This window comes from Musa acuminata, chromosome BXJ3-6 (genome assembly GCF_036884655.1).
Source record: "Musa acuminata AAA Group cultivar baxijiao chromosome BXJ3-6, Cavendish_Baxijiao_AAA, whole genome shotgun sequence".
NCBI classification, from domain to species: Eukaryota; Viridiplantae; Streptophyta; class Magnoliopsida; order Zingiberales; family Musaceae; genus Musa; species Musa acuminata.
In genome coordinates this window covers 38,475,894-38,494,726 of record NC_088354.1, presented here as the reverse complement: position 1 = coordinate 38,494,726, position 18,833 = coordinate 38,475,894, and the positions used below count along the sequence as shown (strand labels likewise).

Sequence of the window (18,833 nt, the reverse complement as noted above, 5' to 3'; positions counted from 1 at the left end):
TCAAGAATCCAAATATTTTTGAGTCACAAAAAAAAAGCAGCTTAAAATTCAAGCCTCATCCAAAGAGTGACGATAACAAGAGTAGAGCAGTTAGCATAAATGGACAAATGACCGCTGCCGTCAGGGCTAACAGTTCGATTACCAGCTCCGCATACACCTGGAATCGTATTAATCTGATGTGATTATCGACTTCCAAATTACATGCCGCAGAAAAGTGACCACAGTCCACCCCTGCGTATTCACCTTGCCAGCTCTAGTTCCTGCAACATCAAGGGAATAATCACAGTGATGGAAGGAAAAGCTTCCAAGAACTATGGAACTTAGTTTTCAACTTGAAAGAGGCAGTCTGGCCCGTCTTCAAGAAACATGAATAGTGCGATGCCCCAAATAGGGGCACATGACTTCGGGCTACGATACATTATTGTCTAACCCATATAGTTTCAGGCTTGGATCGTGAACTAAATAAAACTTCAGGACAAAAGATCTACTAATCTTAGTATTCCTCTCTCTCTCTCGTTTTTTTTTTCTTTTTCTTTTTTGCTGTCATCTCTAGGTGGAAGAGGTGTCAACTTATATTGCATACATCTAAATGATTATCCATATACAAGTTAAATCAGCTACAGCAAAAGCATCTGGAGAAAAAAATATATAACTGGACATGCTAATAGTAAGCTTTCCATCAATTCTTTATGGTAAATATTCAGCAAGAAATTTTCAGTTCTCAGATGCAAAATCTTTCTTGTCATCTTCCTGATACATCACTTGCGATAGAGCACTAGCAAAACACGTTTGCTCAGGATCTTTGAATATTGGGCAATTAAGGAAAGATCAGCAACAAAGGTGCACATGCTACAAGAGACCAAGTAACAAAAATCTCAAGCTTATAAATATGAGACTAATAGCACATCTCAGAGTATCTCGAAAAAGCACATCCTCATAAGACGTTCAAAACCAAATTGGGAAGCAGATACCAGATTTCTAAATTCTATGAACCATATATCATTAATGTCTACTGATTAGATGACCAATAAGACGGAACCGAGAGAAGTTACCTGAGAAAGTTTCATCTCTGGAATCTCTGAAACTACTATTCATCTCAACTAAACTGGATTATCTTCAGATTCACGCTTGTTGCTTTCTCGAATATGAAAATAGGCAAACTGGATGAGAATCTAGAATACAGTTAAAGAGACTATAGCTGCTAGGAGTCGAAGGCATCACACATAGACAGATCCTAGAGAACTTCAATCATCTTATGAACCAACAAAAGTATAATTCAAACCAAAATCCGTTCTTTCTTATCCTTCTCATTAATGTATTAAAGACATTTTGTAAAATGGAAAACGTCATCATCTTAAATTCTGTTTTTTCATCAAGATGTTTCCAGGAGAAATAAAATGATAAAACATTGACTACTACCAAAGGATACAAAAGCATCCAGTATGACACATCCACCAGCATCAACTAGCCATGGGAGATTGGGCCTGAGTTTAGACCATTCCAAGCTATTTACAAGGATACTGCACGGCAAGATGCACAATATGTATTATTAATTGCTGCTATACAAAAGAAAAGGAAAACAGAAGCAGGTCTATGAAACTTCTCAAAATGCTATTGCTATAGGAAACATTTAACAATACAATCATACCTTCCCACGTAGGTTGCATTTCCAGTCAGCGCAAATATAAACATCAGTGGGTTAAGGCCCTGTAAAAGTAACCAAAGTTTACACACCAAATGCTCAAGAAATTACTCCAAGCATTTAAAGTAAATTTCACAATTGACCATCATTTATGAAATATCATTTTTTTAGGTTGCTAGTGTTAGTGTAAGCTACTCAAAGCATCATAAAAATAAAGCCCTGCCTTCACGTTCCCCCTTCTAATCTGCAATTGATTCAAAAAGGCAATGAGTCAGAATGAAGATAATCCAAATTATTACAGCTATTAAACGATGATAAAAAAAAGAAGGATGACTCCATGTAAATATCCCCTAATAACATAATTGTCCCCATCTAGGTGCTAAATGGACAAAAATGTGCCAAGTATCATAATATGCAATTTACACAGACACACAGAATTCATACACACATTTAAACATATCTGAGGAAGCCTTCCCCCCATATAGATTGCTGCCATTGCCCAGCCAAGTAATGTTCCAACACCACTACTTCCATCATCCTGAACCTTGTCCTGTGAATGAATGGGTTACATATAGTAAATAAATCATCTTGTCCGGTAGTCTAAGATTGTGACAAAGGACTTACATCAAGTGAAGATGCAGCATTAGTCAATAACACACTAAGATTACCTGCAACAACTTTCGGCCAACTAGTATAACCATTCCACCAGGTGATGATGCAGTGTGCATATTACTGATGTAAGAGCGAATAACACATATACCAAAGAAAAATGCAACTGACGGTACCTGAAATAGAAAGATGCGTTTGTACATTGCACTACAACATCATGCAATGAACCAAAAGAAGGTTTTTGAGAAGATACTGTATACTCACAATTGAAAACATATTTTTAGTATCCAAATTAGATGGTGCAGACTGTGGAGATTGCTGATTTCCATCGATGGGAGGTGCCCTTCCATCATCATGTGAATGTACTGACCAAAAACCAAAAGTAGGCACTGGGCTCTTTTTTAAAGATCGTGCTGACCTGGCATTCACAGATTGGTAACCGTCTAAAATTAAGACCACATGAAGGACAAACTGAATGGGAAAAAGCAAAACCACATGCTAGGATTGGCAACCATCCAAACTAAATAAACATGGCTATCATTTATTCTATTCATTGGTAAAAACAACCCATATAAGAAAGACAAACTAAATAAACATGGATAAACACCACAACACTTCTATTCCTTGGTAAAAACAACCCATATAAGAAGAAAAGTCTCTCAACATGACTATCATTTATTCAAGGATTCTTCATTGTTAATCCAGTGAGCCGTAAAGAAATATTGACATTAAGCACATGCATTTCTTGTTTGGACTGTCATTTTTACTAGGATAAAGAGTTGACTAAAGATATAGATTAATTGTTAAATATTCAGCAAAGGTTAATGTAAGAAGGAATGTCATAACAGCATCAATTTTTTTTTTACTGTTTTTTTTTTCATGATCTGCAAATGCAAAATAATAGTTGTGGCCTTTGTCTTTTTTTCTTTTAGGACCTACAATTGAGGTTTTAACCAAATCAAAACAAAAACCAAATACACAGGTATAATCAGCAACTTCCTAATATTTCAACTTTCTAACACAAACAATTTTGATCTTCATAAGAAATGAGAGGGTAAAGATTAAAAACATACATGTAATAAAAGTCTTTCCCACAGGAATCATGGAACACTTGTCCAGCAACAGGAATTGGTGAGCTTGGTAGATTGCCTTCCTTTGCATCATGTCCTCGGTCACCAACAACTCTAGTTTTCTTTGCATCTCCTAACAGGCTTTCTCTTTCTGATGCATCTTCCTGATAATATTTTTGTCTCTGCAATCATAAATACAGGTGTCAAAAAGCTCTCTCTCTCTCTCTCTCTCTCTCTCTCTCTCTCTCTCTCTCTCTCTCTCTCTAGTCTCACACATACCAATACATACCCAAAATGATAAATTTCATTAGAAATATATGAGTTTGATCCATAGGTTCCAATCCCAATTTTCTTAATGATCTCAATCTGAAAATGTGCAAGATGAACTAAAATATAATTCAAGATGAGAGCATAGAGATACAAATAGGCAAAACTACTCCTTTAACTTTGTCCATGTGTTGCAACTGAGATATGCTGAATAATATATATATATATATATATATATATATATATATATATATATATATATATATATATATATATATATATATATATATATATATATATATATATATATATATATATATATATATATATATATATATATATATATATATATATATATATATATATATATATGATTTAATATTCACAATTCTGTAATCATTTGAATATTCATTGTCAGAAAGCTCAGTTATTGGTGGCCAAATAAGGACATATATAATACATCATGAGCTAAAGGGTAGAAACCAATCTAAACCAAGAATCTGGACAGAAATGATAATTCACACTTCAAGAAGAAACATTTAAATTCATTTGCTACATATTGACAAGGACCACAACGACTAAAGAGTGTCTTACCCTGCCAGGCACTCCACAGTTTGCTTTAAATCTGTGATAAATGTGACCATAATATATAGTTTGTCCTGTCAGAATCAATGTTGTTGCTGTGTATAACTGCAGGTCATATAACAATTACTTAAAAAAGATAAGCAACAGGTTCATAAAAGCAAATAATAGCACCTAGATTAACTGTCTTACCAGTGCCACATAATACTGCGTTGGCAACTGCAAGAATAAACACAAAAATTAGCAAGCCTAGGACCTTGATAATAATTTCTCATTTCATTAGAGATCAAGAGCATTATTCATTTCATTACTGTTACACCCCCACACCACATCAAGCTCAGAGGATCATGTGACAAGGCTTATTAGGATGGTACAATTTTGTCAACAATTACCTTCCAATGACACCCAACAGGAAAAACCCAGACGTTAAGAAGCTCTAAAGTGTACAGCAAACAATAATCATCTAGTGCTCAATTTTCCATAAATAACAAAATTCAGACTCTGCCAAGAGATGTTTATGACACTTACAGTAGCAGGCTCCAGTAGACAGCCAATGAAGTTAAATAAGTCTCTGCAAGTAAATGAAGTATGAGCTACGAGAAAGAAAACAGAAAAAGGCAATGTGAAAAAGAGATGGCAACAATTATATTATCAAGTCAAAGGCTCCTATAAGGAGTGGAACATGATCTTTGCAGAATTATACCAAAATGAAACCCGACAACGTGACATCAAAATCTAAAATAGGCAATACCCCACAACCCATGTCAATAGAAAAGCAATTGAGAGGCCTTCAGTAGATTTCTGCCGGTAATTTGTGATGATTTGAGGAACCTCTGCAATTCCCCAGCTGATGATACTGATAGTTCCAAGAAATAAAGCCATTCCATCCTTTACACTACAAAGGCAGTACTTCAAGTAGATTCGAGCCCAGTGCGAGCAATGTCGGCTTGACAAACAAACAGGGGGAGGAGCTGATCTAAGAAAACCCATCGCAGAGGATAACCTACTCCCAACCTACACAATTCCAAAAAAAAAAAAAACAGATAAATACTCTAATTCACAACATTAATTGTTCTATCTAATAATCTCATCAAGTTCACAGGCCAGGTTAGCAAAAGATTGATGATCTCAAACATACATACGTTATATACGTATAGAGAGGTAAGAGATATCCATAATATAAGTATGGGTTGTGCTCTTCCAATTTACAGTCAACAAATCCTTATATGAGTTGAATGAAAGGGATGTAACAGTTCATGAATTCAAATGTTTGAGAACTAAAATTCCATGTCGATGGCACAACAAACGAAAATTCATCACTGCGCTACTTATCCTGTTCAGCCATCGAAAAATTTATTACAAGGAAAACAACACTCTTGAACCGATCGTCTTTCGGCATCCCGATGACGACCAACTCTTCTGATGATGTGGAATAACGAGTTCCCAATGCCAATATATGAACGATCGAGGAGGTTTTCACCATCAAGATGCAGGAAATCACTCAAAACCACCATGTAAATCTCAAAGTTGCAACAAAATCGAAGGATGCTACCACCTTCGAGATCCCATCGGTAGATCATCCAGGAAGAAAACAGAATCCAAAAGATCACGCAAAGATGGCTACGGCGAAAGCAAGAAACCCACAAGCCAGCACGATCGACAGGCGTAAAGATCAACAACAACCGCTCCGCGACGAAGCAAGAAACCCACGACCCAACGCGATCGGCAGGCTTAAAGATCAAGCAGCATTTTAATCCAAGAACCGCCATAAGAACCAAAACACGAAAGATGAAAAGCAATAAGCCCACGACCCAACGCGAACGGCAGGCCTAAAGACCAAGCAGCATTTGAATCCAAGAACCGTCCCGCCATAAGAACCAAAACACGAAAGACGACTCCGTCGAAAGCAAGAAACCCATCAAACAACGCGACCGACAGGCTCAAAGATCGGGAATACCTGTCGTTTCCAAAACTGCTCCGCGACGAAGCAAGAGATCACGCTGCAGAGAGAGGGGGGGGGGGGGGGCTCCGATCGAGCTTCTCGTAGGGTTTCGCGGTTCTTTGTATCGAGGGTGGTTTGATACGAGATTGAAATAGAAGGGGCTCAGGACGAATGATCGCAAGGCTTAGTGAGGGGAGGACGGGCGCTCGTGTCCGGTCTCGCGTCTCACCCGGCGATTTCGTTTCGGCGGTCCTGCGGCGTGGAGCGGTTCGTTTTGAGGGCGGTGGTGGCGCGGCAGCTCGTAGGCGTGCCACGCGGCGCGCAGGCTCCGCGAGCGCCCGGCCTCTGTGCGCCACGTAGAACCGTCCCCTTACTATTCACACTATTTAGCATAATTCCGGGATTTTTTTCACCTGATAATTCCACGAATATCTCTCGGTATGGAGTATTGATTCACCATTAACATCGATTACTATGTATATCTAAATATATATTGTTAATTTAGGATAATGATGATTTCTTGGATATGTCTCCAAGTGATCGACATCTCAATATCACGTCGAGAGATGATATATTTAAAATTAATATATAAATTAAATGAATGATCATGACTTATAATATTTTACTTATGATATACTCGGAAAGGAATCACATTCGAATCCGAGTTATCTTCTAAATAGGATAATGACATCATAATTATATATATGATTATTGTTAATGACGATATCGAGTTAAACTCGATTTTGAGTCGAAGTCCTCCTGAAGTGAATATTTTTTATATAACATGTCGAGATATAGCTTAATATTTATTATGTAACTTATGTCGAGACATAGTTTATAAGATTTTTTCGACGCTCAAATAATTAGCAAGATAAAAATAAAAATATTTAACATAAAAAATAGGGTTTATTTATATTTGGAGAGTTTCAGTAAACCATAACAGTCTGCGTATAGGGAGGGTGCACATTCCCTTATACTTTGATCCAGGCATTGGATTATGATTAGAAAAAAAAAAAGAAAATTTCAGCTTAATTATTTAATCATCATAAACCTTCTTAATTAGAAAAGAAAGTAAAATAAAGTTTACTTTTACTGTTGTTATAACAAATTATTTGGGGGGCACAGAATGAACTGATACCATCACCTCATATGCCTATCGTACTAAATACTTCAATGCAGTTTAAATCCGACTACGGATAGAAGCATAGACATCACGAATCACATGTCATAGAAATATTTTGCTTAATGTCTGCAAAGTATTCAATGAAAATCGAATTACAATCAAACAAGCAGAAACGAATATTTGAAAATTGCACTCCTATTAAACTCCTGCTTTAAAACTCGCCAAGATTACAAAATATAGGCACTCCTATCGAACTCCTGCTTTAAAAGTCATGAAACTACAAAACTCATGCTTGAACTCAGACGTTTTCAGCTGCTCTTTCAAAGCTACAAGCCATCCTCGAGGAGGTGCAGAGAGCAGTGTCGCTGGCGGTCAATGTTGGCCCACGTACTATGTTCGACTTCATCATTCATGTGGAGCTAACTCCATAGTCTGGACTGCAGGAGCAGCAACGGCAGAGGACATCATGGAAGGATCTGAACCACTGGATCTCTCACGGATTTCTCGGTACTCTTGACAAATGGCACACAAGTGGCAGAACAAGTGAGTCGTCAAGTCACCACATGGTGCTTCCTGGAGAACATCGAGTTAACACCGTCATCGCAACACTTTGGGAAAAAAATATCAAATCGGAATAGAGAGGAGGGGAAAAGTTGGTCATCTCAGTAAGTTGTAGATGAAGTTTGCAACAAGGCTAAATGTTTGCTTTCTCTACATCCAACAATCAGAAGCATGCAATAAAACTTGAAATCTGTTCAACTATTGTATCGGTCTTCCAAAAAGAAATGAAGCTAAGAATCAACTACTCGTGACTAGTGCAAAGTTCATGCCTAGCTGTGATGCAAAAAAAATTTTAAAAAATCATGAGTATTGTGGAACTGATTACTGCTCACAAGGTTCAACAAAGGTTTACGGTGGTCATCAACTACCTTACGCGGACATCTCTTTTCAAGACATGGAATCACTATGGCCTGTTACTTTTGTTGTATGAATATCTTGGAATATGGACTAAAAATAGTGAGTTTGTTGGACTCTCAAGATGCTAAATAATTAGCTCCCTGAAAATGGGTTCACACGGACAAAGACAATGTTTATGTTTCGCCAGTGTACCATGCATACTTAGTACTACCAATCTTAGTTCTTCTCCAATATGCACTACCATGTGATTGAGCATGACCTCTGTGCCATGAACTGCAAAGCACCTGGCACACCAGAAATTGTTTCTAACCTCAGAGGTGTAACTGTCCTGCAAAATGACTCCAAGACTTAAGTTTGATAATACCTAGGTGAAGAAATAGCAATGTCTAAACAGGTCCAGATTATAATCAAGCAGTCTTCCAATGAAGGCCAAGTTAAACTTATATGAACACATTCTTAAAAGAGCAGCAATGAGAATAACCCTACAAAAAGAAAAGAGGCAGTCAAATGCTGGAGAAGTAACTGTGGTAGAAGGAGATTTTTGGTACCTGGACTGAGAGATATTATAACACCAAGAGACCTCTTAGAGAATAATGTACTTGAATTTTTAGTACTTATTTGACTGCTATTTTGACAATGCACGTTATAACATTGGAAAATGATCATATTTCCTCTCTTACTTTGCTTCACACAGTGTATTGACATTATAGACTACAGAGATCCATTCTGAAACACAAAGTATCAGCAGTCTAATTACATCAGAACATTGCCTTTGTTGAGTACTAAGATTACAAAAAAAAACTAAGCAATCCTCAATTGATAGTCATCCAAAAGGTACAAATGAATAGATGTAGCAACAAAAAAAGAGATATAGAAAGGAAACAAGAAGAAGAAAGTATTTCATGTAAATCTTTAGTATACTTCATGAAGTGAATATAGAATCTTCTTCCAGAAATGTTTCAAAGTACTGGCATACCTGCAGGTTAAACTTTGCCCGTAGTGTCTTGCGGTATCCACATGCATAACAAGCAACCATTGATCCAGGCACTGCCGCAAGTAGACCTCCAGTGAACAGACAGCAAAGACTATTGACAAGTCCCCACAATATAAAATGGGTCATGCATGACCCGGCTAGTGTTCCAGATCCCAAGAATTCTGCATTTTTCCCAAACAGGAAGCATGGGCATACAGCACCAACACAACCTAAAAGAAAAAATAAATAAATAAATTGAAAGAACTTTTCACCGATTGCTGACGAGCATTTTTGTGAACCTTTTTTATGTAAAAAAAAATCTTCCCAAAACATTAAGAATTTTAAAAACACTAAGCATATAGTGTGTTCTTGAGATTAATAGATTCATGTAAACAATCATAATGAGCACACAAAATATAATATCACAGGGTCAAAGGCAAATTAAAGATAAACTGCTTTTGTTTTGCCTGTACTTGCATCAGACAACTAGGTGAAACTACAATCTATAAATAATATAAGAAAAAAGATTCACATCTTAGATTACATAGAACTATAAACATACCGTGAGCTTTTATAATTTTTAGATAACTCACTCCCAGAATATTCTTTCAGAAAAACAAATAGGTCTCGCAAAATTGTTCTAATATATGAGAACTCCTTCATATAAAGATGAAGAGATTTCTCCAAAAAAAAAAAGGGTTCTATCGGTGCATTTCATTTATTTTGCATTTAGTATATTTTCTCTTTCCCAGGTTACAATTTAGCCATGAGGATTCACCTTAGATGATGAACACAAGACAATTACTCAAGGGTATTGACAAAACATTGATATAGGAATTCTTTACAGTGTAATCCACTCAGATTGTTTTGTTTACCATAAAATGTTTGATACATGCCTTAATCTAACTTGAGCTTAGTCTAGAATCTCTACCTGAGCAAACAACTTTTTTCAGGTGTACTAGGAATGCTATTATATCACATTACATGAATAAATTGCACCTTGAATTCTTTTTCTTCTGAAAATCAAGGGTCAGAGGGCAGAAAGTAGCGTACAGCTCTGCATATCATCAAAGCAAGCACAAATTCCAGAAGACCATTGCGTCAGATCACGCGTTGCAGATTGGTGAGAAGAGTAACCATTATTCACAGGAGTACTGTTGGCTTCAGTATCCAACTGATCTAGTGGAATATATGGAGGTGGAACATAGCTGCCTTGACCTTTCATATTCACTGAAAGATAATCATAAAATTGTTTCAAATACCAATACCGAATAAACTTCAGAGAACCATCTTTACTTGAATTGGAGTGGCAATCATTATTGAACTTAAGCTGATAACACCAGACATATTTTTCAGATGTGACAAGAAAATGCAAATCATGGGATCTATAATGCAGCCTGCAAACTCAACCGAAAACTAATCTTGTTCAGACATTAATATGGAGACATTTATTAAAACAACATAATACAGAAAACCCACCATACAATTCTTGATGAACAACTAGCAAAGTAACCTACTATATTTCAGAGTTAGATGAAAATGACTTCAACAAATTGATAGGTCCATCTATGACATCATTGCTAAAGGAGCAAAATGAAAGCCTCAAATTAAACAACATATCCATGATTAATTTCAGACTAGCAATTATAAGCAAAGAATCCATTATAGCACATTTCCAGATACCTTCTGGAGAGTATGGTTTGACATTCTCGACAACAATATACTATCTAAAAAGGCAGCAACTTATGATGCATTCCTTAAAACAAAACCATAAAATTTCTTCCAGGTGCTAAATAATCACATTGACTGACCTTGAGAACTCAAATTCATGAACAAATCATATGAAACAAAAAAAATTTTAAGACACAAGAAAAACATATACCAATAGAAACATATTTAGTTCCGTTGGTACAGGAGCTGATCTGAGAACAAATGCAATCTTTCCATAATTTGCTCCGCGGTAAGCAAGAAAAGCGTCAGAATTAGAAGGGGAAAGGCAATGTTTTTGTTGCTTGATCACTATTTAACAGCGGTCCAGCAATAAGGTATCTGTACTCCATATCTACATATACGATACATAAAGACTTAACCAGAGAAGTTTTACCGTTTCTTTACCTTTCAGAGTTCGTTCTCATCTGGTGAAAGAGAAAAGATCGAAGAATGATCTTCAAAGGTTGAATCTATAACACATAAAGAAAGAGCCACAAAACGGCAAGAACCTTTCTTTTGCCTCTCACGGAAAGGGAAAGACGACATGAAATCACCGATACTCATCTTTGGCGAGCAACAAATGCCCTCATCTACCCTTACATCAAAGAAACGACCCCTAGAAAGGCTAAATCAGCTCAAATCCTAAAAGCGGATCATGGAAACGAAGGAAGTTTATAGGATTGAGACCAACATCTACAGGTAAACCTCCAACGAATTGCGATTCAGCAAGAACGCAGAACGCGGTTCTCGGGACAACGAAAAGCCCCAAACGTTCCAACAATGTGACGATTTCTACCAAAAGAAAGGAAAAGCGCAAAAAAGATCGATCCGTGGAGATTGATTCTTACCTAGGACGCGATCAACTGGCGAGGGCTTCCTCGAACGTATGTTGGATCTCCAATTGGTCTCTTCCTTTCCAAAGGCCAAACTCTCCCTTTGTTCCTCCCTTTTCCCTGATCACAAGAAAGAAGAAAGAAATCGAATGGGGGAAGAAATAAGCGGAGACGTCGAAGACGCGATGGTCGACGTCTGTTTCAGGGGTTACAGAAACTTAAGGGTATATTTGATTTAATCTTTTTTGCAAGGGGTTTAATCGCACATTACTTCATAGAAGGGATGTAACTGAAAATTACTTCATTACAAGGGTGTAATCGAAAATCACTTCATCGTTTATCCGACGGCCGAGATCTATCGTCAGCTACGAAGATGGGCTCGATCCGGTCGTAGAGATCGATCTCGTGTTCTTGGACTCTCGGATCTCTTCCACTCCAAGGGAGGCGACGGGATAGCATCAAGGCGAAACGTGATCGGAGTCAATGGGCAACTCGCCCGGCGATTGGAGCAAATCAAGAAAGGGGAAGTTGATATCGAAGTGATTACCAGCAGGATTCAGGTTAGTGTAATGGGAAAGAAAGAAGGCATTTTCAGTGAGGAAGAGATTGTCTCTTAGACGCATTCTTTTGTTGCCGTTTTCTGGAGTCTGATAAATTTGGATTATTATATGTTTGGGATTTATAGGATGAGGATGAGTTTGACATTGGGTGGAGTCTGTTCGAGATGGTGGAACGTCAATGTTGGTAGAAATTGACCATGAAAACGGCGCAGTTGCAAATGTTGGGATGAGAGATGAGGTCAAGCACCTCAAGAATTCCTCGACCAAATCTAGGGTAAGCTGACAGCATGATATATCATATATGTGCACGGAATAAAGATGAGTTGGGATGGGGGTTTTAATGTTCAAGAGAAACGTTGGAGGAGCACTCCTACATTCCAACTCTTGGACTAAGGATGTTGATCTTGGGCTCGGAAAAGATGGACTTTGACAAGGAGAAAGGCTTGCTAGAGTTCTAGGCCAGATAAAGATTTGAAGTCTTCCTCGTTCCGGTATTAGATGCAAAAAGAAGTAAATACATTGTCGTAAATTAAAATTCAGCTGATGTTGGATGAAAAGATCGATTGATATTGTGCGTCGATGTCGGTATCATATAACAGCTTGAAGCCTTGAACAAATGGAAATAGGAAGGTTGGCTGGCGCAAAGTCAATAAGAGAATTCATGTTAAGAAAAGACTATGAAGTGCCACTAATGAATTGGAGAACTGAGTAAAGAATAGCTGAGGGAGAATTATAAATGAATCAAGTGAAATGTAAATAACTAGATGGCAGAAGAGATTGACTGGGTTAATTGAATCTATTTGGTTAGTGCTCGTTGCGCATGGAATGATTCCTCCTAACCCAAACAGACATTGTTCCGAGACGTGGCTTGAGCTTCAGATGAGGTAGCTTTTAGTTAAGTTTCTAATGTTGAAAGCATAAGAATGATTTACTCTCTCGCAGAGGAATTCTGCTCTCAAATGTGTCACAAGGCCATATATTTTAACACGTGTTGTGAAATCTTGGCAGTGTTGTATAGTGTTTTACATGTCTATTGCAAGCTCGGGTGCAAAGAATTAAACATATATATGCTTGAACATGTTGTTCTGTTGGTTCATTCACTCATGGAAAATGATGTTTTTCGCTGGGGGGTTGGGTGGTTCGCAAAGTTTGTGTTTATGGGTCGCTCATGAGCATTAGTGACAAGATAATGGTATGCATATACCACTAATAATATTTATTATGCAAATATCAGACCCTAACCTTGATTTCAGTACGTCGTGTTCCTTTACTAGTGTAACTGCAACAAGCCTAATTACCATCTATAAGACCCTACTGTTCATTCTTCTGCACTAACTTTTTATAGTCCTTCAATATTTTTTTTTCAGTATTTTTTTATGCCAACATGACCATTCATTCTCATAATATAACACTATTGGTTTATAAGCTCTTTGATTTTTTTTTTTGACTAATTTCATTTTTTTACTTCTGAAAAAATGTCAGTCATGAATTTAATATATGGACAAGCACCAGTGGATTCTTATTCTTCCCTTGAATTCTTTTATATCAAAACATTGCATTTGATTGTTCATGTGTAAAACTTTTCATCATGTGCACTGAATTCCTGGACTATAAAAGATGGTGTGCATGCAAATTATGTGGACCTATTACAAAGTATTATATGTGTTTGTACACACACCAACAGATAGAAAGAAAGAGAGCACCATAATATTTGTATCAAGTGGTAGATGGAATAGTTTAGGGCTTACATCTTTGTTGGGTCTTACGGCTTTGTTATTGTTTTGTTGTAGTAGTAGATGCAATAGTTCACATTAGTGATTATGTTAGTTGCTCCATTGTGGTTATGAGATAGAAACAAATTGCAACATCATTTTAAGATTATTAACCTCAGCATTTTGTTTGTCTATTTGTTTCTGATTAATTTTCTACCTTGAATATTCAGGTCCAAATGCTGATATTTTTCTTTATAAATAATTTGTTGCTAGTATTTCTGTCAATATTTCAGCTGAGTAGTGCTATGAGAATCATATCCTCCAGTCCTTTTTGCAGCAAGGCACATATCCTAATATTGCTGCAGGAAACATGGGTTGGTGTTGGTAAAAGTGTAAGCATTAAGGGCTGTAATCTATGTTTGGCACTATGGATGGTCAGCAAAATAATATATGTTGTACAATTCACATTGTTTTTTGTCATTAAGGGCATGCTAGTGAAAGAGAAGAAGTTTTGTAGGTCAGGCATTGAACTCTCAATATTTGACATGTAGCATAAAATGTGTGAACGTTAAAACAGTATTGTGCATGTTGATGACCCAGTGGCTCCATTAATACAAATGCTAATCTTCATATATTTGGTTTAGCTTTTTGAGATCATCACTCCATAAGAGGTGTCAGCTTCAGCACAGGGTTTAGCATATTCTGCCATGCAAATATGCCTTTAGTATTACATACCAAGGTGATAATCCTTTTTTCACCTTTTGTGCAGACTTTTCCAGTCAAAAGCATGCGTGTGTCATGCATCTCCCTGTGACTTTAAAGAATTCAAAAGCTGCCTGCTTGTTGAGGTGATAAAAAGGATTCCCACCATCAAAAGACTTCAAGCTCATCAGTCAACTCAGCCTGTTAAATATCACCAGAGGTGGGCCTGTGATTGTTAAAGTAGGCATGCTTAGTTTGTAAGCAAATAGAGAAGTAAGAATCGATGCTGATATCTTGATACATTCTGTTGCACTGTAGATCCTGCAAGAAAGTTCCTGATGTTACTTTCAGCCACTGGAACTCCATCGACTCTTGCTGCTGCTGACACCGCACTAACTTAGCTGCTAAGGTTATGGCATAGGCATCTTTCGGCAAATTTGGTTCTCATTATTAATCCAACAGCTTTCACAGGTGCAGAAGTTGTAAGCAACTCATTTGTGGAGAAGGGCAGCATGGACCACTAGTCATGCATGCATCTACAGATTCTTATAGAGAGGAAATACATGGGTAAGCATGACTCTTTGTTCTAACTTTGTCCAGTGAATGATTGTGACATGATGATGATAACAAATTTACTTGGTCATGCTTACTTAGGCTGTCAATGGCACTATAGTTAATGACTGGCAAGCCCCTCCTGGTCTACCAAGATTACTGACATATCCTTTGTTTGACCTTTCTAAAGATCATTGTTTAAGAGCATAGAGTTGACCATGCAGCTGGTCAGAAGAGTAATATAAACATATTTCCAACACTATCACCACTCATCATATCGTATTATTTAGGTCAGGGGAGACTGGAATTACAAGAAACAATGATGAGCAACATGGAAAGTTATTACCTATAGCCAGCTGCAGATGCCATGGGCATCATACATATGTTAAGATCAACATGAGAATATTCTGTCTCAGTTTGATATTTTTGTAGCTCTTGGAGGTTGTGATCCCTGATCAGAACTGTGAATTCTTAATGGCTGGACAAGGAGGACCCATTCTAGCTGACTTGGTGCATGGAATCAAACAGAGATGGGGCTCAGATCTGAACCATGATGCATCATCATGTAGTTTTTTCTCAAGACTGTTTGGATGATACCATCATCTTGATCCTATGGGACCAAGTTTGTCTGGTTTGAGGAAGTAAAATGGGAACCCATCAAACTCTTCTACTGCTTTACTAATGTTTCAGGATTCATTAGAAATCAGAAAAAAACTTTTCCCGACTAACTCTCTTCATCTCAGATTTCTGTGCCAGTTTTTGTCACTGCCACATGAATGCGTCACAATGATTAAAAGTGCAGGTCTCTTGGAGCCACCATCTGTTTGAACCTTACCTCATCAGGCTGCTGCATATGGATCTCCATCATGGCTTGTGTTCCTTCTCCAGATGTGCAGAGATGAGGAAGAAGTACTACTGCATCCTCTTTTTAATGCAGTTGCCTGTGTGTGTGTGTGCGCGCGCCTGAGATCACCCATGTGTTGCTGACTCACATAGATTCCTTGTGGAGGCCCAGTGGAAGCATTGAGTTCTTTGGTGTATACACATGATTCCAAAATCACAAAGCTACTTTTGTGACAGGGCTTAAAAGCAAGGGAGGCAACATCCACCATGGCTGGAGAGAATGAGGTTGCTTGGGTCCCTCCAAAGGTTTTAAGAGCCTTACCATGAAATGCCAATGGTAAAAGAGAAAGGTACATTAGCTGTTCCTTCACCAGAAAGAGGATTTATTACATCTGATTCAAAAAGATATATAGCATTTTACATTTCAAAGTTTGGATATAGCACATTTGCCCCTCAAAACATAGTGTCCCATTTTTGTATCCTTTTAACTATTTAGATATTGCATAATCCCTTAATAACTTTTACTTGTCATTTGATTCTTGATTTTTTAAACTTCAATTTAGAGGGACAAACATGAAAATTAGCAATTTAAGATATAATATCTAATCCACTAGTAGTCAACCAATTGGTTCACAAGGGAAGGAGTCTTTGCATTTTCCAGCAAAGGCTGGAGTGGTAGTGCTTTTCTTCATCACCCACAGCTAAGCTTGTTGAGAATAATCCAAATATTGTTGTAGAGGTCACAGCATAAAGCATCCTACTCAAGCCTTTATTAAAGTTGTGGACCCAACAAAGTTGTAGGCAGGAGGATTGATCCTTGGAATTTGTTTTTTTAAGAAAAAAATTATTTATACACTCTCAAGGTCAGTAAAATTTTTATTTTTAATTTTAGTTCAGCATATGTTGTTTTTTTAATATAAAACCCTGCATATATGTCACTATAAACTCTAAGTTACTTTAATATATTTTATCAACTTGGATGTATTTTAGGTATTTTATTTATTGATTATTTTTATTTAGATAGATTAATATTAGTCATGATTAGAAGTAGTTAATGATAACATGCTTAGAGGATGAAAGAACATATATAATATACTAATATTTGCAACAACAAATATGCTAAATCTTACCCACTATATGTATGTCACATTGTTGAAAAAAGTTGTTTTATGAAAATTTTAGTTGAAGCTACTACTAATTCATATAGTTAATTTAGAATTATCACATTCCTATTTTTTTTCTAGGATCTAGAAATCTTATGTGACAGGATGGAAAGGCATCATCAAGCAATCTAACATTTCTCATTCTGCAATGCTAAGTACAATTCCTCCAATTCATGAATTCATTCATTAACTTGTGGATTTTGTTTACCTTCTCCAAGTACATCCTTGCACTTAAAGTTAAGACAATATGGCACTAATATTTTATGAGCATTAAAAGTCTGACATATATGTAATACAATAGTGTAGTTGGGCCTAACATGTCACCATCATAACAAATTAACTCATTAATTTGATGAATTTTAATCATTAGTTAAAATATTTAAGTCGAAACTAATTATAATAAATTCATATAGTCCTCATATACCAACTCAAATTTTCTTCCACTTTCTAGGTTAAATTGAGTTATTACATGAAGATTAGTAATTATCATGTTAATTCACTTTCATTGGTAGTGTGTATGATAAGAGATAAAAGATATCCGCTGAATAATACAAGACAATGGGATGTAGAGTGAGATACATTGTGATGTCATTCACAAATGACATTTCATAGAATTAGAAATATGACAACTTAAAAATGTTGAGTTTATAAAAATGGCAAGCTAAGTGTTGGTAGAACGATAAAATTATTCTTTTACGACTTGAAATATTAGGATTCGATTCGAGTTACGAAAATAATCTCTTTTATGTTAACTCCTCAAAATTCTATATTGACAAAAGCCTCTATTGCTTCACCATATTGACTATGTATGACCACTGTACATGGCTGGATTAATGTTTTATTTTCCTTAAATCTTTTGATATATATATATATAGTAGAAAAATCAAGTTAATCATTTTTAGTTATGATTAACATTAATTTATTTTAGTTAAAAAAGTATATCGATCTTATAATATTTTATAATATATTTAATAGTCATCGATTAAAGAAAAGTAATTTCTCTAACTTTATTATAGTTACTTATTATATCGAAAAAAAAGGGAGAAGACCTCTACGGGGAATACCAAAATTGGAGAAATATTTGATATGAAATCAACATAGAAGCCAATCAATAAATCAAGAACAAATAAATAGAAAAATTGGTTAAAAGATCATTATTAATTTAATTTATCTTAAAAATAATTTTGATTAGTAGAAAAATAAATATTTATTACTTAAAATAAATAATAAATAAAATTATATTAATATAGAAAGTAAAAGATCAATTAATTTATTACTTGAAATATTTTTATACAATAAATCTATTGGTGAGTTAAAAATTAAAATATACTTATAAAAAAAGGAGTTTTATATAAAAAAAGGAGTTTTATATGGAATTAAAATCTATTGGTGAGTTTTATAAAAAAAAGGACTTTTAAAATTAAAAAGTATAAAAAATTAGCTCTAAATGCAAAGAAATTGAAAACGAGAACTGTATTTTTGAATGAATTTTAAAAAAAATCATAACATTAAAGTTTTTTCACAGGACGTCCTGAAAATTTTTGCAGAGCTTTTTTTTTATAGAAATGATCATTTTATTAGTCATCATCCTTTATCGTGCCTCCACTTTATCAAACGGCCCTTTCACTCGTG

The 18,833-nt window shown here is 36.0% G+C and overlaps 2 protein-coding genes and 1 long non-coding RNA gene across 5 annotated transcripts; 1 reads left to right on the top strand and 2 right to left on the bottom strand.

Moving 5' to 3' along the window:
* Nucleotides 1-124: 124 nt before the first annotated feature.
* Nucleotides 125-6,239, bottom strand: LOC135639744 (seven transmembrane protein 1-like). Its single transcript, XM_065153620.1, has 14 exons — nucleotides 6,128-6,239; nucleotides 4,922-5,184; nucleotides 4,699-4,741; nucleotides 4,363-4,389; nucleotides 4,183-4,278; nucleotides 3,325-3,503; nucleotides 2,516-2,669; nucleotides 2,311-2,427; nucleotides 2,091-2,192; nucleotides 1,866-1,886; nucleotides 1,649-1,707; nucleotides 1,430-1,520; nucleotides 1,053-1,172; nucleotides 125-260 (listed from the first exon to the last, which is right to left on the bottom strand). Exons 2-13 carry the CDS (start codon nucleotides 5,158-5,160, stop codon nucleotides 1,101-1,103), a joined length of 1,200 nt encoding a protein of 399 aa, XP_065009692.1. The 5' UTR covers nucleotides 5,161-5,184; nucleotides 6,128-6,239; the 3' UTR covers nucleotides 125-260; nucleotides 1,053-1,100.
* A 1,084-nt stretch (nucleotides 6,240-7,323) lies between these two features.
* Nucleotides 7,324-11,838, bottom strand: LOC135640278 (cell number regulator 5-like). Its single transcript, XM_065154572.1, has 4 exons — nucleotides 11,685-11,838; nucleotides 10,180-10,356; nucleotides 9,130-9,356; nucleotides 7,324-7,808 (listed from the first exon to the last, which is right to left on the bottom strand). The coding sequence occupies exons 2-4, from the start codon at nucleotides 10,349-10,351 to the stop codon at nucleotides 7,641-7,643; spliced, it is 567 nt and encodes a 188-aa protein (XP_065010644.1). The 5' UTR covers nucleotides 10,352-10,356; nucleotides 11,685-11,838; the 3' UTR covers nucleotides 7,324-7,640.
* A 155-nt stretch (nucleotides 11,839-11,993) lies between these two features.
* On the top strand, nucleotides 11,994-16,955 carry LOC135640279 (uncharacterized). 3 transcript variants are annotated; one of them, XR_010497250.1, is made up of 4 exons: nucleotides 11,994-12,229; nucleotides 14,711-14,863; nucleotides 14,962-15,210; nucleotides 15,998-16,955. It is a non-coding gene; the product is annotated as an uncharacterized LOC135640279 (long non-coding RNA). The 3 variants fall into 3 exon arrangements; XR_010497249.1 differs by lacking the exon at nucleotides 15,998-16,955 and adding an exon at nucleotides 15,628-15,981; XR_010497248.1 differs by lacking the exon at nucleotides 15,998-16,955 and having other exon boundaries at nucleotides 14,962-15,595.
* The last annotated feature ends 1,878 nt before the right edge of the window (nucleotides 16,956-18,833 follow it).